The sequence below is a fragment of the Leptonychotes weddellii genome, chromosome 1, assembly GCF_054177405.1.
Source record: "Leptonychotes weddellii isolate Sample4059 chromosome 1, ASM5417740v2, whole genome shotgun sequence".
NCBI lineage: Eukaryota > Metazoa > Chordata > Mammalia > Carnivora > Phocidae > Leptonychotes > Leptonychotes weddellii.
The window spans coordinates 44,387,399-44,409,577 of record NC_138369.1 but is presented as its reverse complement, the minus strand read 5'-3'; the positions used below and the strand labels follow the sequence as shown (position 1 = coordinate 44,409,577).

The 22,179-nt window shown below is 54.7% G+C and overlaps 1 protein-coding gene across 6 annotated transcripts in view; it reads left to right on the top strand.

Annotated features, from left to right (window-relative positions):
* The first annotated feature begins 4,710 nt into the window (after nt 1-4,710).
* ATP2B2 (ATPase plasma membrane Ca2+ transporting 2) overlaps nt 4,711-22,179 on the top strand; it is a 72,899-nt gene continuing 55,430 nt past the window's right edge. For 3 of the 6 annotated variants that reach the window (XM_081822232.1, XM_081822253.1, XM_081822259.1), the window contains exons 1-4: nt 4,711-4,826; nt 17,083-17,208; nt 18,819-18,851; nt 20,050-20,109. In XM_081822232.1, the coding sequence (XP_081678358.1) occupies nt 4,814-4,826; nt 17,083-17,208; nt 18,819-18,851; nt 20,050-20,109 (232 nt within the window). In that variant the 5' untranslated portion in view covers nt 4,711-4,813. The remainder of the gene's footprint in view (nt 4,827-17,082; nt 17,209-18,818; nt 18,852-20,049; nt 20,110-22,179) is intronic. The other 3 variants (XM_081822270.1, XM_081822248.1, XM_081822243.1) reach the window with 2 other exon arrangements.

The window sequence follows — 22,179 nt, the reverse complement described above, 5'->3', positions numbered from 1 at the left end:
TTTGTTCCATTTCTTTGAAAAAAGTGGATGGTATTTTGATGGGGATTGCATTGAATGTGTAGATTGCTCTAGGTAGCATTGACATCTTCACAATATTTGTTCTTCCAATCCATGAGCATGGAATGTTTTTTCCATTTCTTTGTGTCTTTCGAGGACCCTTCTTTGATGCCAGGCCCCAGTCACCATCTAGAAAGCAGATTCCCCATTTGACTGATGGACAAGTAGAGATAGGCCCAGAGAGGCCCAGCAGGTTCCCTGAGGTCAGACAGACAAAAGCCAAACCCTACAAATCCCCAGGTCCAGAGAGAGCAGCTGCAGGCTCCCCAGACCCTGTAGCCACAATCTTTAAAACCTGTCCCTGCCCCGGTCTGAAGGGCCCCCCAGAGGAGACCTCAGCGGGGCCTGCTCAGAGCCCCCTTCCTTCCCCTTCCTTATCTCTTCTCCCCAACTGCACCAGGGGCAGAGGAGCTGTTACCAGGGTCCAGCAGGTCCTGGCAGCTGAAGGCCTAAGCCAGCAATCCACAGCCCCACTTTCTGGCCATCCCAAGGTGCTGTGTGACCATGAGACAGTCCTCAAAAGGAAGTAAAAACTAATGGGCTTTTGCTGGCAGGGTGCCCTCAAGGACCCAAAGGGCTCCTTGGTATTGAATAGGCAAAAGCAACAGGCAGGGTTGGGGATCAGGGGAACAGAGTGAATCCTGCTCAACCACCATACCCTTGGTTTCTAGAAGCCAGTCCAAGGAGAGTAGCTCATGAAAATGGAGAGAAGACTCATATTTATTGTGTATCCAATATATGCCACGCCCTTACTGGGCTCTGGGCTCACAAAGTCATCCCATGTTACAGCTGTCCAAACTGAGACTCAGAGAAGCCAAGTCACTTACCCAAGGTCACACAGCAGAGCCTGGATTTGAAGTCAGGTCTTTACAATTCCAGACCCCAAACGCTTTCCATGGTCCTGGGCTATCTCTAAGTGTCCTAAATGTTCCAGTAACTGCTGTAATCTATAATGGGGGGGAGGGAGGGGGCATCAATGAAGCACGCAACAGTCTTCCCATTTACAAAGCATGTAGCAGAGGCAGAGAGTAACAAAAGTCCCATAAAGCAAAGTGCTGGGGCTCTGCATCTCAAGTCACTCCCCTGAAGCCCAAAAGAGCACATTTCCATGGACTGGGTGTCTGTTTAGCAAGGTTCACCTGAGTTTCCCGGTCTCTGGAGCTTCCACTGGTGTCATTTGTGATGAAGGAGGAGCACCCTGGTTCCCCTCCCCCGGTCATCACATGGTGCTGACCTCCAGCTGGATGCCCAAGGCTCCCTTCCAGGCTTGCTGTGGAGCTTGAATGCATTTATGCAGCCCATACACCAGGCAACAAAAAACAGCAGCTTTCACTCTGTGTGCTCAGTGAGGTGAGTGCCTTACGTAAACGTGCTCCCTCCGTCCTCTCAGCCACCAACGAGGGAGTGCCTGTCCTCACCCCCATTTTGCAGATGAGAAAACTGAGGCACAATGGGTAAGTAGCTAGGTCGTAGGCGTGCGGCAGTGAAGTAGCACAGCTGGGATTCAAACCCAAGGCTGGTCTGATGTCAGTTAGCATTAGCACAACTATGATGATCATTAGCACTAAAGGCTGGTCCAGCTAAACAACTTAAAATTATTGGAAAAGTCTGGAATTCCAAAAGAATGACAGAGTGGCATCGAGGACCTTGTGCAATGAAGTGGTTGTTTACTAGCCTGCAAGGAGTGACTGGTTCAGTGAAAGCCGTGGAATTTTCCAGGGACACATACTTCTGGGCCACATCATTCTGGACCATCCCAAGCTTAGGCCCACCAGCTAGCCTTGACCTCCACTCCTCCGAGAGCTGGAAAACATTCCCTGATACCACTTGGCCTTTTTGTCATGTTGCTTTTGACCCCCGGCTTCCCAGAAGCTCCTGCTGGGGTCTCCCAAAACTGTTCTCTCTTCCTTGGGACTGAATTGGACTTCCAGACAGTCAGCCATGGGCCTTTGGCAATGTGAGGCCAGCACATGGCAGAGGAGGCCACTGGGCTCAGGGACAGTGGGCAGGCCATGTCCAGTGTCAGATTCCAGGCGTGGATTCAAACTCCAGATCTGCTGTGTGACCCCAGGTGAGTAGCCACCCCTCTCTGAATCACTTCTCTTGGCCAGCTTGAGAATTAAAATGAATACTTGGTGTAAGTGATTTGTGAATGGTCCCGTCCCCTGCCCAGCCGCCTTGAAAGGGAACCTCTCTGAGTTTTCCAGGGATGGATAGTCGGGTGCTGCTCAGGGTCACTTTCCATGGAGAAGGCTGTTCACCACCTTCTGGTGGGAAAAAGGGCCTGGGCTAGTCCTGGCTGCAGCACCCACCTTGGCTGTCCCCTCCCTTTTCTGAGCCTCAGTTTTCTCATCTGTAAGTGGAGGTAATAAATCTCCCCCCCCGGATCCTTGTGGGGATGCAGGAGACAGGGTGCATGGAGGAGTTTGGAGAGACCCTAGGACTCAGCACCCCATGGATAGGACCTGAGGCTTTTGTACCAGATGTGTCTGCTCTTTTCTTTTTCTGTTCACAAGGTGGGCCTGGCAGGCCTCAAGCAGCCTGGGGAACCAGACCGGGAGGCTCAACAGTGCAAGGGTGTGGGAGGCAGGGTCACTGTAGGACAGATAAGCAGCCCACAGCCTGGAGTGTGGGTGTCCTCGCTGTGTGTGTTGGCGGAGGGGGGAGTGCTTCATACTTGCCATGCCCTGAGCTCTGGCTGGGGCATTCACAGTCTTCTCCCGGAACCAGGAAGGAGGTCTCAGTGACTCCCATTTTGCAAAGGTGGACACTGCAGCTCAGGGAGGACAGTGAGTTACCCAGGATCGTACAGGGGCAGTGGCCGGATTAGAACCAGCCTGTGGGACATCAGGCCTGGCACTGTGGTTCCTGCCCCCACCCCCTTTCCCCCTGGGCCTTCTGTCTGGAGACCTGCCTCACAGTTGCTGGAAGCATGAAAGGAAAGCACATCAGCAAAACTGCCCTCTAGACCCTAAAGCACTTGCAGTACTGATCGCCTTCATTCTGTTACGTCCTCACTTCTCTTTTCTCATGAATCAGGCCTCTCCCCCATGTTGGGAGCCGCCATGGACCTCACCTCATTGAAGTTCAACCCTCACAATAGATCCCCCAGACAAAGAATATTCGTCCCTTTTTACAGAGGTGAAAACTGAGGCTCAAAAGGTAAAGTCATTTGCCCAAGATCTCACACCTAGAACAAAGGCAGGAAACCAAAGAGCTTACCACCCAGATGCATTGAATAAATTGGATCATGCTCATCTAATTATTGACATTTTTTTACTCGGCAGAGCAGGGATTTAAATCCAGACCTGTATGCTTCTCCTGCCTGGCTGACCCCGCTCTGCCTGCTTCCTTCTGCTCTCTGCAGGATGTGCGACGGCCCAGGGTGGGGCAGAGGATGAAGGGGAGGCAGAGGCCGGCTGGATCGAGGGGGCGGCCATCCTCCTCTCGGTCATCTGTGTGGTCCTGGTCACGGCCTTCAATGACTGGAGCAAAGAGAAACAGTTCCGGGGCCTGCAGAGCCGCATCGAGCAGGAGCAAAAGTTCACCGTGGTTCGGGCTGGCCAGGTGGTCCAGATCCCTGTGGCCGAGATTGTTGTTGGGGACATCGCCCAGGTCAAATATGGTGAGTGTCCCAGCCACAGGGCCAGGTGCTAGAGCTAGAGTCTGGGCAGAGGTGGGACAGGACAGGCAGACCCAGAGAGGCTGGCCCAGGGAAGGGGTCCGGTCCCTGAAGGCTAATCCTGAGCCAGGATGTCTTCTGAGATCCTTTGGGAAGTAAAAGACTACTTCCTAGAGGAGGTAGGATTCCAGAATCCATTTAAAGTCAGAAATGGCAAATACAGAGCACATGTGCTACCATTCTCACAACCTGCACCTGTAGCAGACATTACTAATCAATCACAGCTCAGAGCCTAGATACAGAAGTCTTCTCAACGCAATACTGCAAGGACCACTAACACTCAGAATGCGTTTATGAGGTGAAATCCATTTCCTACATCTGATTGGGCTATTGATGGATGGTTGTTGGGCTAGAGAAGGTGTCATAGGGAGTGGATGTGGGTGAGCAAACATTCTAGGCCTGTGATGCTGCCATGGAAGAAGTGGTCAGGCTGGCTGGTGCCAAACGGGGTGTAGGCAAGATATGTCCTGGGTAAGCAGAGGCGGAAGATGGGGGAGAGATTGCGGTGCCCTCTTCATTCCACCTTAGGGAGCTTGGTTTCCTCTGATAATGTGCCTGTCTTCGGGTCCCCTCAGCATAGTCAGGACAGACTCGTCCCTTCCAAAATGATTTCCCTAACCATAGGTGAGACCAGAGAAGCATGAATCATTGAGAAAACTGGACCCCAAATCCATACCAGGCCAAGAGAAGCACTTTATAAACAGAAGTACATGCCCACTCAAGCTAGGATTGTTCTTGGGCCCAGCCTCAGTCCTCCAGGCCTTGTGCCATTCCTCTTGGCTCCAGGCTTCAGCTGCCTATTGCCTGTGATGGGCACCATCTTAGTTCCCACACCCTGGGAGCTCGAGGCAGCAGGTGCCCAATGGTGAGCTTGACCTTGCAATCACACCTTTAAGGGAATGTTCCAAGACCCTCCAGCCACCTGACAACCTGCTGACTCTGTTGCCCTTCCTCCCACCAGGTGACCTCCTCCCTGCTGATGGCCTCTTCATCCAGGGCAACGACCTCAAGATTGATGAAAGCTCCCTGACGGGGGAGTCTGACCAGGTGCGCAAGTCCGTGGACAAGGACCCCATGTTGCTATCAGGTGAGATGTGGCCCAACGGTGAGCTCACTCCCATTGCCGGTTCCTGCCTCTATGCTTCCGGGGTGGAGGGGCACCTGTGTCCCCATCATGAGGCTGGAAGTTCTCAGAGACTTTGTTCCTTGGCTCCAGACCCTTTCCCCCAACAAATGTACTTTGAGCCTACTGTGCACTCAGCATTGCTCCAGGCCCTGAGGACAGTACAGTAAATAAAATCGACAAAGAATCCCTGCCCTCACGGAACTTACTTTCTAGTAAGCCTGTTCTTATCAGGGATAGGAAAGAATCCATCAGGTGATGATTACTTTAGATACTTGCCATGTGCCAGGCACTGGGCTGGGTGCTGGGGATACAGCAGGGAGGGAGGCTGATGAGATCACTGCCCGGAGAAGCTTGCGGTGTAATGAGAAGAGACGGACATTGCAAAGACCCCAGAGGGTGGTAGGTATATGACGGAAATAAAGCAAAACAACGGGAGGCAGGTGGCTGGGGAGGTCAGAGGAGGCCATGTTTGAGTTGCGTTGTGAATGAGGAGAGAGAGCTGGCTTTGTGGCTTTTGGGGGGAAACATGTACCAGGCAGAGGGAACAACAAGTACAAAGGCCCTGAAGCAGGAAGATTGTGAGCAAAATGGAGAGGGTGGAGGGCCCAGATGTCAGGTCTCGTGGGCCATGGTCAGGAGTTTGGAAATTTTCTAAGCGTGATGAGGATCATCTGAAATAGTTTTCAGCAGTGAACTGGTCACATTTACATTTTTTAAATCTCCCTCTGGCTGTTGCAGGGGAAAGAGAGGAGGCAGAAAGGCCTTGGAGATGTGAGGCCCCAGCTGGATGAGACACGCCCCTAACAGAGACACACAAAGGGCCTCCTTGTCCAGCACTGCTCAGCAAACATCCCCTGAGCAGCTGTTCTGGGACAGGCCCTGTGCTGAGCACTGGACCCATGATGACTCAGAGCCTCCCCCTGGCCTTGAGAGCCCCCAGCCCACAGAGGCTGAGGGGAGCAGACCTGCAAACAGCTAATTCCACAGTAGAGGAGTGAGGAAGAGGTGAGAAAGCCAAGAAAGGAACAGTACTCCCCAAAGTGGAATTGAGCGGGGTTTTAAAGGGTGAGTAGGAGCTCACCAGAGGTGTGGAGAAAGGGCCTCTTAGCAGAGGCAAATGTGTGCAAAGACACAGAGGCCTGAAGGAATATGGGATGTCCTTGCAATACAAAGAGAAAGATCAACAGGTCTGCAGGGTAGGATGGTAGAAAGAAATGAGAATCAGCACTGGGGCATTTATTTATCCAGAACTTATTTGACCAACATTTATTAAGTAGCTACTGTGTGCCAGTGATTGGTGGGACAAATAAGGTTCCTGCCATCCTGGAGCTTAGAACCTTGTAAAAAGAAACAGACGATAAAGGAACAAGAATGCAAATATGTAAATTTCAAATATTCAGATGAAGACATTAAACCATTATAATGAAATAGAGACTCTGAGGAAAGGAACAGGAATCGTGTTGGTCAGGGAAGGCCTGTCTGAGGAGCTGAAACCAGCACAATGAGAAGAAAGAGCATTCCAGGTGGAGGGACAGCAAGTGCAAAGGCTCTGGGGTCTAAGAGATCATAGAAAGACTTGAATGCCTTCTTGGAACATTGGGCCTCATGGGGGTTCTGTAAATGGTCATGGCTCCGTGGCCCTGGTTCTGACCTCTAAGCTGAAGGACTTGGCAGAGAGGCAATTGTCCCTGGGAGAAGTGGTCTGGTGGGTCATGTGGATCGGTGGAAGTCAGGTGGAGGCACTGAGCCTAAATGGATGGGTGACAAAGGTTCCAGACAGTTTGGAGAAGGGAGAGGAGGGGTAGGTTCCTTGCAGGAGGCTGAGGAAAGAAAATGTTCAGAATCACTGATTCGGTGTATCCCAGACCAGCCAAGGAGATGGGCACAGGGGCAAGGAGACTCTGGAAAAGACTCAGACGGGGCAGAGATGGATGGGAAGTCAGCTAGCCAGCCCAAGTCAAACCAACTTTTTTGGTCTTTACCTACACTTCTAGCTGGAAGCCCAGGTAAATAGTATGGACCCCGGGCCTCTGGATGTCAGGAGACAACAGCCAGGGTCTCCTGAGATGTCCGTGTGGGCAAAAGAGAACAGGATGTGCTAGAAGCTAGGAGACTCTGGTGGGTTTGTGCTGATTCTTGGATTGCTGGTAATCCAGTGGCCTTCCCTGGAGCTTTGTCCTGTTTCAGTATGGAAAGTGTGCCCACCAACTTTGCAGAGACCATGAGTGCAGGGAGGATGGCAAAAAGAAAGCAAGAGGGAGGACCCACCAAGATCGCCAGAGTGCAGTGTGAGCTAGACTTAAAGTGATCCTTGGCTGTGAACTGCAGCACTGGCATTCAAAAGCACAATTGCATGGGGCTGGGAGGGGCAGGTGGCTTAGCCCCAGCTCCTGGAGAAGGGTGGGGGGCGGGGAGAAGGGGGTAGAGTCAGCCCAATAGAAGGCAGTCTAATTGGAAAGAGAAGAATTCTATAATAGAACCATTCTAGGACAAAAAGGCTGCCAAAAGGTAATGAGTTCCCGGTCACTGATGGTGTGAGAGCAGAGCCTCAACAGGCTGTGGGGTGCTGGGGGTGTTGTAAGGTAGACCCAAGCCCTGGATGGCCAGTGCATTCAATGCCCTCCCAGGCACGCAAGTCACAGATTCATCATACCCACCCTCACCCTGTACCTCTGCTGCAGATGCATCTTTGTTCCCTCCACCCTGCCCCTGCTGAGGCTGCTCCCTCCTCCTAGATGGCCCTCTCCCTTCCTTGTTACACATTTAACTCCTGTCCATCTGCTCAGGCCCCACCTCCTCCAAGAAGCCTTCTCTGCCCACCACTGCCCTTGGGCAGTCACCCCCAGACGGCTTGGGACACACATTTCACCCCATGACCCCCACACTGTGCTTGGCCCATTCGAGCACAGCCCCCTAATGTAGACTGAGTTTGGCTGAGTGCAAACCATCTCAGATAAAGTAAAGAGTTAAATGCATCCAGTTCTGCCTCCCAAAGAGATCTACTGGTCTCACTTGTATGGGCCCCGTCCAGCCTTGGCCATATGCAGATGGACAGACACCATCATCATTGCGATGCACTTGTCCATGGGTCCTCTCACCCAGACCTGTCCAGCAGCTGGGAGCCCTGAGCGTAAAGCACCAGGAGCTCCATCCCTGGGCCCTGCACACTGTAGGGGCTCCAGCACTATCTTCTAGAGAGAGGGAGGCTAAGGCTATTATAGAAAAGGCTGGGTTGGGCTAGACTGAGGCAGATCTGGGCTTGGGAGTGAACTCACTGTGTGGCCTTGGGCATGTCACACCCCTTCTCTTGACCTGTGAGGACAGTAGGGATGCCCTGGGGTATGATGTAGGGGGAGCCCCTCCCTAGCCCAGTGCTAGCAGATGGATGCCCACAACAGACTGGCTCCCTCCCCATTCCTCAGATGGAGCCTGGATTTGGGGGGGTGAAACAGGTCTGGGTTCAAATCCCTACTGCCCTCATTTGCTGGGAGACCCTGGACAAGCTTTTTACCCTATCTGAGCCTCTACTTCCTCGCTTGTAAAATGGGGTGACCCCAGCTGATGAGGTTGTGCAGTGTCCGTTTCCCCTCTCTCTTTTCTCATCTTGAATATCTCCCCTTCCCCCTCTCTGAGCTTTCCCCATCCAGCTCCTCCCCACCTTCAGCCTGCATGAGCCTGCCTCCTCCGGGGGGGTTTCCTTGATTGTTCTCTTCCCTAGTGCTCTGAACTCTGGATAACTGCCATCTGGATGCTCATTTTTGTGCATGACAGAGACCTCGGACCCTTTCCCTGTGCTGGGAGGCCTTGCTGGGCCTTCCAGTTGAATGGCCCCCCGGGGAAGACAGAGGGACCTGGCTAGGGGCCCCTGCAGGGTCCTCATGGTAGTGCAGAAACCCCCTCGGGGTGTCTGGCACACTGGTGCAGCCTACAGGAAGGCAAAGAACACCCTGGCGCTGGGAGCAGTTGGCCCAACCATGCCCAGCCTGTGACCCTGGACAGGTCCATTCACCTCCCTGAGCCCCCATGTTGGTGTCTGTGCAGTGGAGGAGTTGCTGGGGGGGGTGCCCTTCCCCCCTGCCTACCCCACAGGGCTGTTGTGGGGACCCCATGCATGGATGGATGTCACTGTCCTTTGTAAACGGTACTGCTGCGAGGGGCTGTGTGGTGTGGAACAAGCATAACATTTGGAGGCAGAACACCTAGGTCCCAGACCTCTGTTGGCTCCAGCCGTGACCTCTGCCTGTCAGGTCCTCAGTCTCCCCATCTGACAAATGGGGACAGACCAGCCTTTGGAAAGACTCGGATGTGCCAGGCCTCAGAGCACAAAGAAAATCCCAAAGGCCCGGAGCTCATCTCCCAGGATGGACAGGCAGGCGGACACAGACCAGGCAGAGTAGAATGTTCAGAGTCACAAGGTACCCCTGCATGGGGTCAGCAGGGAGAGCACAGACACCAAAGCAAGAGCCTGACTGCTTCTCACTGCTGCCCGCAGAAGCCCCCCGGCCCTGGTGTGGCTGCGACGTTCACAGTGTGGAGGGGGCCAGAACCCACATTTCATGTACAATCTCCCAGTGTTTCACTGTTAGCGAGAAATTCCCATTCTTTAAAAGCCCGTGTGGAGCAAGGAGCATGTGGGTGAGCCCTAGAGTACAAACTCCGACCTGGGCCTTTATTTTTTTTGAGTTTTCTACTTTAAGATCATTTCAAACTTTCAGAAAAGTTGCAAGATGAGTGCAAAGAACACCTGAATGCCCTTCCTTCTGATTCAGCTGTTGTTAACCATTTTGCTCCAGTCGGGAGCTCACTGTGTCATGCGGTCATGATGGCCCTTTGCCCCCTGACACCTCAGGCGGATCTCCTAAGAAAAGGGTTTGCTCACGTGTGACCATAGCACAGCTAGCCATTCAGGAAGCTCAGCATTGATGCTATACCATTACCAGAAGGTTCCATACGTATTCACGTCCCTCGACTGTCCCCACAGCGTCCTCCAGGCCAGGACCCGGTGCAGGACCTGTGTGGCATCTATGTGTCCTGCCCCTTCAGCCTCTTTTTGTGGAAGGCCAGTGGTTTCTAACGCCCTGGGGTCCTGAATCCCCTTGACAGTCCCATGGAAGCAGTGATCCCTCTTGTGAGAAAGAAATGCCCTGACTTGTGACTTTGCAGCCTTCCAGGAGATTTGCAGATCCCTAGAGAACCCTGGGCTGGTCTCGATTTGCAGCTGAGGAAACTGAGGCCCAGAGCAGGAGTGTAAATCGCCCCAGAAGGCAGGGCCAGAGCGAGACCCCAGCCCTCCAGCCTCCCAGCCCCAAGCTCTCCCTGAGCCTCCATATGCAAGCTCGCCTCTGAGGACCCTGGAGCTTTATGACGCGGCAGCAAGGCCTATTTGGAGCGTTTATACTAAATTCCATTGGGAGACCAGCGACTAGGCGCCATCTGTGTGGCCAGGGAAGGGCCAGGGGCCAGGGGCCAGGGTTGGAGGGTATCCCCAAAAGCAGCAGGGCCTACTCCTGCAGGCCCATTGGCTCAGCCCCCGGCAGGACCCCCAGCCACCTCCACCACCCCTGGAGCCAGAGCGTTAACAGCACGAAGTTGCACGGGACATCGGCAGACCCTCTCAGGCCTGCTGCCCACCCTGCCCGCCAAGCGGAAGGCCAGGCACGGAGAGCCGGACCTGCCACCACTGCCGCTGCCTCCAGGGAACCTAGGACGACACCGTGACTGCCGCTCGGCCCGCGCTCTCTCCATTACACTACCCTGCCTCTTCTCCATGAGAGGCAGCGGGGTGTAGTGGATAGAGCACGGGTTCAAGTCCCGGCTCCACCACTCACAGCTGTGTGACCCAAAGGCCATCACTCGACCTCTCTGAGCTAGAGAGGCCACGGGGAGGGGAGGGGCTCGGGGTTGTACTTGCACCAAACCTACCTCACAGGGCTGTTGTGAGGAGGACAGGCTTGTGGGCGCTGAAATGCTTGGCCAGCTCTCTAGTGCTCTGCAAGCATGTGTTATTACTGTTATTAACTGTGTTGATAACAATAATGATGAAGGAACCACTCCTGGGCTGGGAACTGCATTGGCTTCGCTTGGTGCTTGTGCCCGGAGGCAGATAAGAATTCCCACAAATGGCCTTTATCCCTTCTTCACATCTCTACCACCAGAGAGAGACCCCTCCCCTCTCCTGTCCAGAAAGAGGCCTGGGAAGTCAAAACCAGGAGAGCGAGGAGCCCTAGGTTCAAGCCCCAACCTGTGCCTCAGGACTGTGCAACCTCAGTCAGCCATTTGCCCTCTCTGGGCTCAGAAGCTTCCTTCTGTAAAACGAGGCCCCTCCAGCTCTGCCACCGGCGGCTCAGACTGCCCCACTTGCCATTGCATGGGGCTCTGGGCCCAAGACAGCCAACATCTGGACCAGGTGGGGACCATCTCCTGTTGCTCCGAGCCGGTCTAAGGCAGAGATGGCCTTTGAGCCAGCCGTTGAGAAGGTTCTGGCCCAACCTCTGCTTGCCAGATCAAAGGCCACAGGACTCCCCTGTTGGGGGGAGGAGATGAAGGCTCAGGTGGGACAGGACAGGCCATCCCGTCGGTGGGAGCCACAGCATTCCCTGGGCCCTTTCTCTGTCATGGATGGATGGCTGCTGGGTGGCTGACACAGCTCCCCCTCCGTTCCCCTGCCTCCATCTCGCACCGCAGAGTGGTCCCAAACAGCTCTGCCTCCAACTTCTCCAGGAGCCTTCCCAGCAAGGTGGAAAGAACTGGCGCCACACCCCAAGTCCACGCCGGCTCCGCCCTCCCAGGCTGGATGCAGGGATGGCCCCTCCGGGCTGCTCCCGTCTGTGAAATGGGAGTGAGGATGGTCACTCACAGGGTGATTATGACAGCCACGTGGAGAAAGTAGCTCAGATAGTACTTGGCACAAAGGGACCGCTCACTCTTACATATTAATGCTCTCCCTCCCTGCCCCAGAAATACTCCCAGTCGCTCCCCATTGAACACCAAGGAGACCCAACTCTGCAGCCCTCCACTCCGATCATGCCATAATCCAGCTTCTCTCCTGCTCTTCCCCTCATGGCCCTGAGCTTCAGTCCAGCGTCTCTGCTGCCATCCCGCTCTTCTACCTCCCCGCCTTTGCCTGGGCCGTGCCCCACCAGTCCAGCAGGCCCAGGGTCTCTGTCGTCTTGTGTTGTGGTTGATCTGTGTTCCTGTCTGCTCCCCTCAACCTCAGCTACACCATGAGCTCCTTCTGGGAGGGCAGAGACCTCCCTTTGGGCCCCAGAGCCTGACACAGAGTTGGCAATCCACCACATGTGTCCATCAAGTGAAGGAGTGTGGCCCCAGGCAGGAAACACCACACACGGTCAGTCTGTCCACACAGGATCCCATCTAAACCGAGATCCCAACTCCTGAGATACAGCGTTTTCATGGAGACTGCCCTACCCCACCCAGGAGTGGCCCTGTCTCTCTGGGACCCTTGGTGCCCAGACTTCATTGCTGAGAGGCGATGACGTAAGTTAGACCCTCCTGTTCTCCAGAGGACAGACTGAGGTCCAGAGAGGAGAGGGCTGGCCTCAGGTCACACAGCAAATCAGAAGCAGACAGCAGACGGTTCCCAGGTCCCACCCACCCCTCGGCCCAGAGCGCTATCTACCCGCCCCCTGTGCTCACGTATTCTGAGGGGCTCCGTGAGACTAGAGGAGGTGGGGGCTACAGGATGGTGGCAACGGACCATGGACATTGAGGTCCTGGTGCAAGGCCCTGCCAGGGCCTCCCACCCAGCCAAAGGGTTCTCAGCTCTGCAGCTACCCAGACACCCTGCCGTGTTCCTTTGGGAGATTTAGTCAATCAACCTTGACTTGGTTCTACCATTAGAGCTGTAGCCTGTGGGGTCAAACATCGCCCTTTGAGGGGTATTCTGGAGCTGGGGTACGATTGCTGCAGGGGGTGACCTGGTCCCTTCAATTCTTCCTCTGCTAGGAGGGGCAGCAGGCTCTGAGGTCCTGGTAGGGGAAGGGATGGCCCAGTGAGGGGTGGGGAAGAGTGTGAGGCTAGGATGAATCTGACCCTTTGCCAAACCATAAAGATGGCTTCTGAGGGGTGTAGAGAGTCTCCATCCTAAATGTAACACATACCTACCAGGGAAAGTATTAAAAAAGGAGGCAACAGTAAAAAAAAAAAGTGTGCTGGAGTTCCAGCTACAAGCTGGGCTCTGCTAAGGGGAGACTTGCACTCAGAACCTACCCTCAAGGAGCTAGCAGTCTAGTTGGGGAGCCGGCCTGGAAGCACCCCCAGGGGAAACTGTAGGTAGGAGGGCAGTTCAGAGGAGAGAGATGAAGTGGAGGTCAGGGAAGGCCACCTAAGAGGGGCCTTCATCCTGAGCCTAGAGGAGGAGGTTTGGGGCCAGAGGAGGGAGAAGGGCGCTCAGGAAGGGGTAACTATGTGAGCCAAGGTGAGGGACTGAACACAAATCCCTAGTGAGCTGCATGCTCCCAGGGCAGAAGCCATGGGGCAGGAATCAGTGATTAAGGGTCGGAAGCAAGCTGGGTTCTCACCCAGGGCACGCTGAGAGATATTTGGACCTTGGAGATGCTACTGAGGGTGTCTGGGCTGGGGGACAGTGGTTAGAGCCATGGCCAGGGGCAGGGGGAGCTGCTGGGGCTCAGCTCCCCTGGCCCATCTAATGCTGGGGCCTGGAGGACCACCCTGAGGCTCATCTAAGGCTGAGCAGGGCATGTGCTGTGCCTTCACCCCGTGCCCTCATGTCCCATGTCTCACGTTGTGGCTGGAGGCTGCCTCCCTGGCTTCCTCCTCCCTCCTCCCTGCCTCCTTGGGCAGAGCTGTCAGCTCCCTGCTGTGATGGGAGTGATAGATTAGAAGGTGATTTGGGGTCTGATTATCTTGAGTGGAAATTGGCCCCCTGTGTATTTTTCCATCCTGCTCTGGGCTGGGGAGGTGGGGACTGGCCTCCCCATTACCACCCAGGCAGAGCAAACATTTTCCAAATGTGTTTGAGACCAGGGTGCGAGGGCCTGTCTTCCTGACATGGGGACTTGTATGTGACAAACAGAATCAGCTTGAGAGATGGGGAGGCATTCAAATCCTGGCTCTGCCCCCACAAGCCGATGACCCTGGGCAAGCCACTTCTCCCTGAACCTCAGTTTTCTCCTCTGTAAATGCAGGGCCAGGGTGAGGACTAATGAGATGACGCCCTATGAAGGGTTTAGCTCGAAGCCTGGCACACAGAAGGTGTCCCATGGAGGTCAGTGCTGGCCACGGCCACTGCCATCTGCACTCTGAATCAGTGCAGTATGTTCCTCCCTCACCTTGAAAGATCTGGTGACGCCCCCCCCGCCACGTGACCTCCCCCGGACCCCGGGCTCCTCATCTGTCTAATATTGCTGATATTTCACAGTGCCCCGCGCACCCCACACCAGCTAAGCCAGTGCACAGAAATCTTGTCAGCAAGTTATAGTTACCAATTCCTGCCAGTGGGCCTTGGTTGTCCCGGCTTGTGCCCCTTGGGTGAGTAGATGGGTTCCGGGGTCTGCCTGGGCTGCTCAACCTCTCGTCAGTGTCCAGGGTCATCCTGTGGTCCCCACTATTCCCTGCCCAGAGACACAAGAGCACTGTCCTTCTGTCCTGGGAATGAACAAGGAGCCCGCCGAAGAGCTCACCATCTGAACATCTGGGTTCTGTTACAGCTCACCGGGTTTTGCACCACCTCTGGGAGCCTGTGTGACTTGGTTTACCCATGCACAGATAGACTGACCTTTACCCGCCATGAAGGAATTCACTGGAGAGTGTCCATCTGTCTGTCTGTAAAGCATTTTAAGACCATGAGATCTTAGAGGGCAAGGGGCTAGAACGCACACATACACCCACACGCACATGCATCTGCCTTCGGCTCAGGTCGTGATCCCAGGGTCCTGGGATCAAGCCCCGCGTCAGGCTCCCTGCTCAGCAGGGAGCCTACTTCTCCCTCTCCCGCTGCCCCTCCCCCTGCTCGTGCACGCTCTCTCTCCCAAATAAATAAATTAAATTAAAAAAAAAAAAAAAAGCAAGTCATCAGGGCCTTTTAGCCCTCCGCCCCAGTCTGGTGCTTTCTGTGCAGCCCGAGGATGTCCTGAGATGCTCCCCTCTCCGTTGGGGAAGGAAACACATGCTGCATTGAAGAGACCTTTCTACCCAGGGTAGTAAAAGTTTAAATTTAAAATAAAAATGGGCGCCTGGAGGTGCAAACTGCACTTACCTGGATTCTTGACTAAACAGCGGAGCCACGGGCAGGCCGAGGGGCCTCCCCAGGGGTGCCCGGAGCCCACTGCAGGAGACCCCATGCAGGCCGACCCTGTGAGTGGCCTGTGGATCTGTGACAGCTCCTAGGACACAGTGACACGTCTCTGGCACCAGCCTGAAGATAGAGGGCTGGCTGTGCCCACATCTCCTCTGTTGGGACCAGGCCAAGGTAGCAGCCGGCCACGTCCCAGGCTGGATCCCAGCCGCCCCCCGACCCCACCCTGGGCTCACCTGTATCCCCAGTGAGGCCACAGCTTCAGCAGGTTTGCTTTTTTTTTTTCCCAACTCTTTTATCGTGGTAAAATACACATAAAATGTACCACATTAAGCATTGTTAAGCATACAGGTCCTTGGTGTTACGGACATTCACACCGTGGCACCACCATCACCACCGTCCACCTCTGGCACTCTTCATATTGCAAAACCAAACCTCCAGAGGTATTGAACAGTAGCCCCCTGGAACCTCCCTCCCTGGCCCCTGGCAACCACCATTCCGCTCTCCGTCCCTGCGACTTTGACTGTTCTATGGGGCTCCTGCCTCGGAACCCACAGCAGCTGTCCTTCTGTGCCTGGTATCTTGCACGGAGCGTAATGTCCTCAAGGCTCATCCGTGTTGTAGCCTGTGTTAGAACTGCCTTCCCTTCGAAGGCCAAATAATATTCCGTTGTGTGTATATAGCACGGTTTTCAGCAGCTTCACCTTTGCATTTTATCCTCAGTCTGGCATGAACCCCCGCCCCAAGTGAACCTTGGACCACCTGCCTTCTGCGCCTGCAGGTTGGGAAGACCTGTGTCTCACAGCAGCTGACACCGAAACCCCAAAGATGAATAAAAGTGGAACCACTCTGATAACAGGTCTCCCTCGCCCCCCTCAGCCCACTCTCCTGCCCCTCAAAAGAATTCCAGGGCCCTTTTTTTTTTTTTAAAGATTTTATTTATTTGACAGAGAGAGACACAGCGAGAGAGGGAACACAAGCAGGGGGAGTGGGAGTGGGAGAGAGAGAAACAGGCTTCCCGCTGAGCAGGGAGCCTGATGCGGGGCTCGATCCCAGGACCCCGGGATCATGACCTGAGCTGAAGCAGACACTTAACGACTGAGCCACCCAGGCACCCCATCCAGGGCCCTTTAAAACCCAGTTTGAAAATCCTAAAATTCTACAAAGGGGGTTTTCTTGCACCGTGGAGCCTGGGGAGGTCTAGTGTTATCACGTACCACCCATACTCAGAATAAAGCTTTAAAATGCATAAAATAAAATACACTGGATCACAAAGAAAGTCCATTATATTGAAGTAGTTAACATAATAAACTGTGTAATGGAGTAATGTATGTGCTTCTTTGTCAGCACCCTAATAACCAGGTCTGGCAGGTAGTCTAATAACCTCTGTGCTTGTAAGATTAGGATGAGCATAAATGATTGCAACAACTACAAAGTCATAGGATAGAGAACCTGCGCTCTTTGTAATGCATGTAATGGCGTTGTGGGCCACGAACACTCCTGGGGTTGGTTGCCTATGTTCATGTGGAAATGCTAAATTTCAGCTAGACGTTTCTGAAAAGAAAGATGCCATTATCTTCTCTTCCAAGTTCCCAGAGCCCTGAGTTCTTTGCCAGATGGTTAGGAGGGAGTAGACCCCTTTATAAGTGGTCCTGTCCAGTCCTGTCTAGGACAGAGGGGGGAGGTGACTCTCCAGGAGAAGGTAGTAGGTGGTAGGCCTGAGAAGTGAGGAGGAGCAGTGGTTGAGTCCCGGGCCCATTACAGCCCTGTCCCGAAGTAAAAGCCTCTACAATACATAGTTTGAACCCTAACCATGGGCGGTACCCCAGGACCTTGGCAGGCAAAGAGCCAGGAGCTTTCTGGGATCCAGTTCCTTCCACTCCTTTGGGGAGGGGGCTTGGGCCCATGCAACGGTAACTTGGCTCTCGTCCCCTTCCCCAGGGACCCACGTGATGGAGGGCTCTGGACGGATGGTAGTGACTGCTGTGGGGGTGAATTCTCAGACCGGCATTATCTTCACCCTGCTGGGGGCTGGCGGTGAGGAGGAAGAGAAGAAAGACAAGAAAGGTAAGCACAACCCCCTCACGGACCAGGAGAGGAGCTCTTCAGGTCACTTTTTTTGTTGTTTATTCATTCACTCAATGAAATAGTTATTGAGTGCCTTCTGTGTCTACGCCCTGTGCCAACAGCCGCCTCCTGCATCCTTGAGGATGCTCAGGCCAGGAGGTTCCTGTCTGTTCCATCTCTAGGGTCTTGTCCCAGTCTCTGTCTGTCCGGTCATGTCATGGAGGACCCTCCCCCGCAAGCCAGGCTCGGGGTGCTGAGCACTTTGCTGAGTCTCCAGCCTCGAGTGTGACCTGGTCCCCTCATCAGCCCTGATATGGAGTAGAAAGCCCCACCTGCACTCACTCCTACCACTATTCTCAACTCCACAGAGCAGAGCTGCAAACCACCCCACACACAGACTCGGCCCAGTTGGGGGCAGAGGAGATTCTAGGAAAGGTGGCCACACTTGTGGTTCCCTTTCTCACCCCTCCCCCACCCAGAGCTGCCACCTTGCCTGGGTCCTGGCTCCTCCTCCGCCTTGGAAACAAGATTCCTACTCCCCAGGGTCCCCCTCAGCGTGGCAGGCTGGTAGCCTGGGCTACAAGGGCCTCTCAGAGCAGAGGGAGGGATGCTCATCTGGCCAGGCCCAAATCCAAAGGCCCAGGCCTCTGGCCCCAGAGCATCCGGCTCCTTCCCCAACACCTACGCCCAGTGTCAGGGACAGACCCCTCTCACATCTTTAGTCTTTTGTCCTGTCTCCTTCCCCAAGCTCCAGAAGGGGGTCCCCAACAGCCAGACCATCTGCGGTCCAGGGGAAGGAGATGAGAATGTCGACGGCCCCTCCCTGAGGTTTAGGGGCAGCCCTGCTACCCCCAGCTCTCTGCAGCTAACCAGGCACAGAGCCTGGGTCAGAACCAAAGGTCACTTGTTCCCAAGGGCAATACCCCATTTTCTAGAGGGATCCCCCTAAGATTATGGCAGCCCCACCAGCAGGAACAGTGGAGCTGTGCTGTCCTCAGGCAAGTCCAGAGGCTGGAGAGAACCAGGAAGCTGCTGAGGTTGAAACTGAGGATGAAGTCCTAGTCAAGAGGCCCAGAGGGTGTCAGGACGGCATCCAGAGTGACATAGAAGCGGTGGCCGGCTCTGGCCCCAGCGTGCAGATAGCTGGGCAAATAGAGGCAGTGGGCAGGATATGGCAGGATGAGGCAGTCTTTGCCCCTTTTCTTAGCCTCACTGGGGCCTGGGTGAGGGGCAGAAGCCAGACCTGTGTTCTCGAAGATTTCGGTAGGAAGACAGGCCTCTCCTGCCCTGAAGCACAGGTCAGAGTCCTTTACTGAACACACACCTGCACCCCAGTGAGATGGGGGTGTCCGTGTGGAGGGAAGAAGTGGGATGTGGGGGGGCCATGGCAGAGGAAGACAGGGGGCAGCCGAGCCTCTCAAGCGCCCGGGAGCAGCATGGCCAGGACTGGAGCGCCTCTGCACTCCCATCCCATCCCCTTCGCCTCCACGGCGGGCCCCCAGGTCAGGATGACCTCAGGCGTGCGTGTGCGTGTGCGTGCGTGCATGTACGTGCAGGTGAGGCTGTATGTGCTTCTCCTTCATTAACGTGTCTCAAAAATCATCACACAGGTGTGAAGAAGGGGGATGGCCTTCAGCTACCAGGTACAGTAAGACCCCCTCAGGGTAGACGGGGCTTTTAGAAGTAGCAGCAGCCTTTGACCCCCGAGCCGTGGCCCTAGACCCCCAGCACACAGCTGGAGGAGGCTCCCTGACCCCCCAGCCCCTCCGCGGTGCCCCCACGTGATGCCGGCCCCGCTGGAGGAACCAGCACCTCACTCCGCCTGTTGGCCCTTCCGGTGCTTTGCCCTGCCCGCCGACGCACACGGCACCACCACCACCATCTCCACACCGACCCCACACAGCCCTCCGCCGCCCACACCGGCGTGCGGTGCCCCGCTCACCGCCACGTGACCCCACAGCCCTGCTCTCCTGCGCACACCCCGCAGAGCCCGTCCCGCCGCCCCTCACCACACAGCACGGACACCTCACCCACTAGTGTCTCTTCCCTCTCCTTCCCGCACAACCCATCTGCCCCCACCCCAAGAAAGAACAACCAGAGTGCATCTGACCATCTCATGTCATTTTTAATTGCTGAACTAAGGAAAACCAGCCAGTACCTTCTCTGTCCCATGCACAAAGTGCGACATGCTGGATGTCACCTATTCAATGACGGGGCATCTCGTATGGGGGTGACCAAGGCGATCTATAGCGTGCTGGTTAGGAAGGAGGAGGTGGCCGTGGGCAGTGGCCTGAGTCAAGGGCTCGAATCCTGAGTCACCGCCACTGCTGGATGTCCCTCTGGGCCTCAGTGATGGTGGTCACAGCAAGTACCCGATCAGAATGGCAGGTGCCTACACTGCGCTGGTTGTTGAATGTTTTGAAATGAGTCCTGGCCATGCGTCCCTCTGGCCCTGACGGGCAGCCAGATGCCCTCTCATAGAAGCTTCTCTGATGGGGACCTGCCTGATTGGCGTGGCCGGAGGGGTGCATCGGTCCAGACCTTGGCACAGAACAGTGCCATCCTACCTAACCACATTGATCATCTGCCATGTTTTATTTCAAAGACCGTCCATGTCTGAGTTTTTTTCCCTGGTTTTTATGGCATCTCTATGGGAACATTTCACCCTCACCCCCCCGCAAATTTGAGTTTCTTGATTTCCAACGGAGATTTTATTTTTTTAAGAATATAGTCATGTTATTTCCCACAAGTTGGTTCATGTCCTTATTGTTGTTGCTGTTCTTCATTGTTGCTTTTCTCCATTGTGACACACTGCATTTTCCATCCCTCCCACCCCCACAGCGGCCGATGGGGCAGCAGGTTCAAATGCTACAGATAGTGCAAATACCAGCCTAGTCAATGGTACGTCTCCGATGGCGAGCTCTCGGTCTCGGTTGGATGGGCGTCTCTCCCCCCCACCCCCAACTCTGGTCTTGCCTCTCCCTGTTCTGGACTGCACAGATCTTGGATGTGCATGGGCAGCTCTGGGACCATCGTCCTCCCACGTGGGGCAGGCGCTTAAGAGAGAAGCCACCACCGGGAAGTACGCTCCACGCCCGCTTGCGGCTGCCGACGTAGGGGCCTGTGGGGCCCTTGACCCCCAGCGGGGCCCGGAAGAGGGACATACCCTGGGCTTCAGATTTGGCTCCCAAGAAGCAGCATCCCACCCGACGTGGCCCTCTCCTAAGCACACTCCTGGCCCCAGCTTGGGGAAGAAGGCCTGGGGTCAGGACCTGGGCTGAAGCTGGTGTCTGGGTCCCTGCTGAAGGCTCCAGTCCTCAACTCAAAAATTCCCTCGAGGCAGGGGGACCCAGGCCAGGGTTCAGCTCTTTGACCTCACCCCATAGCATGGCTGAGCCACTGATAAACATTTCTTCCTCTTCTCTTTCTCGGAGTGAACGGGCAGGGGACTCGCTTGGGCTCGGGCCTGGTTCTGTCCCTCGGACGTGGACTGGTGTTTCCTGCTGTTGCCTGTGCTGGAGCATTTGTCCTGAGTCTCTGCATTCTTACGGGCCCCCTTACGGGGTGAGGGGTGGCGGTGGGGGGCTGCCACAGTACCTGGGATCTGCGTTTTAACCTCCTTACCCACAGGCAAGAAGGAATTCCATTCACTTGTCTCTAAACCTTTAGAGGATTTCTTATTTCTGTGCCCTCCCATCTTCAGAGTGACAAGGCTTCTGTGTACTCAGATAGGTCCCCTGTCCCCAAATTAGGTAGCATGATAGTCACCCAGGCTGAGAGCTGTAGGGCTTGATCATAAAACCGTTGCCCCGGGGAATCGAAGGAAGGGAAAAGCCTTTCTTGCAGCATCGCTGCATACAAGGCACCGGGGGCTGTGGCTTTCTCACCCATTATATCGTTTCCTCCTCACCACTCCTGGAAGACATGAAGATCTTGCCCTACCCCATACTCCCATCCCCTGCCCCAGATCTCTGGCTGAGCCGCCTGCATTCAAAGTGACCAATGATCGAAGCACCTCGTAGATGTCAGGGGCCAAGCAAGACACTTCTGTGAGCTGCGCCTTGCTAATTTGGGTGTGGGTCTATTTCAGGCTCTGGAGGAGAAAGGAGAACAGCTTGGGGTGTGGGAGGTGTCATGCGTCAGGGAGGGGTGGCAAGGGATGACAGGGAGAACCAATATAGGCAAACCCAGGCAGCAGGAGAAGGAAAGAGGAGCCGGCTTCTGCTTCCCCCACAGCAGTGAGCCCACTGGGCTCAGTGAACATACAGACTGCATCCAGGCTGGTCGGTCCCAAAAAAAGGCAGTTGCACTTCCAAACTGTAGCAGAAAACTCCTAGTATCCTGAGAAAAACTGCAGGAAAGATGGGAAACTTGACCACCTACTGTATGCCAGGCACTTTACAAACATTACCTGCTCATGGCCTCATTTGATCCTCATGACAGCCCTGCGATACAGAGTTTATGGTCCCCACTTTAAAGATGGGGAGACTGAGGCTCGGAGAGATCAAGACACTAGCCCAAGGTCACAGAAGGAGAAAAGTAGCAGAGCTGGGATTTGAACCCAGGCCCGCTGGCTCTAAAGTGCATACTCCACTTCCTGATCCAGGGTTCCCCAAAGGAGTGTGTCTTGTAAACTTCACAGGAATATTAATAGGTCCTGCCCCCAAGAAAAGGATCCTGTGGTCAGAGATGTTTAAGAACCGTGGGACAGAATTGGTCTCTTCCTTATTGCAGAGCTTCTCAGAACCTTGAATATGCTGGTATATAGTGGAAAGTTAGCCATGGAGGCCTTCCCAGGCTGATTTGGCTGCAGGACCTTTCCTGGTTGAATCTTGTGGGATTGGTATGTCTCTATAATATACTTAGGGAATAGTGCTCTAAGCCATTGCTTCTCCAAATGTAATCAGAGGACCAGAAGGCAGGATATCTCCTAGGGGCCTGTTAGAAATGCAGAATCTCAGGCCCCACCCC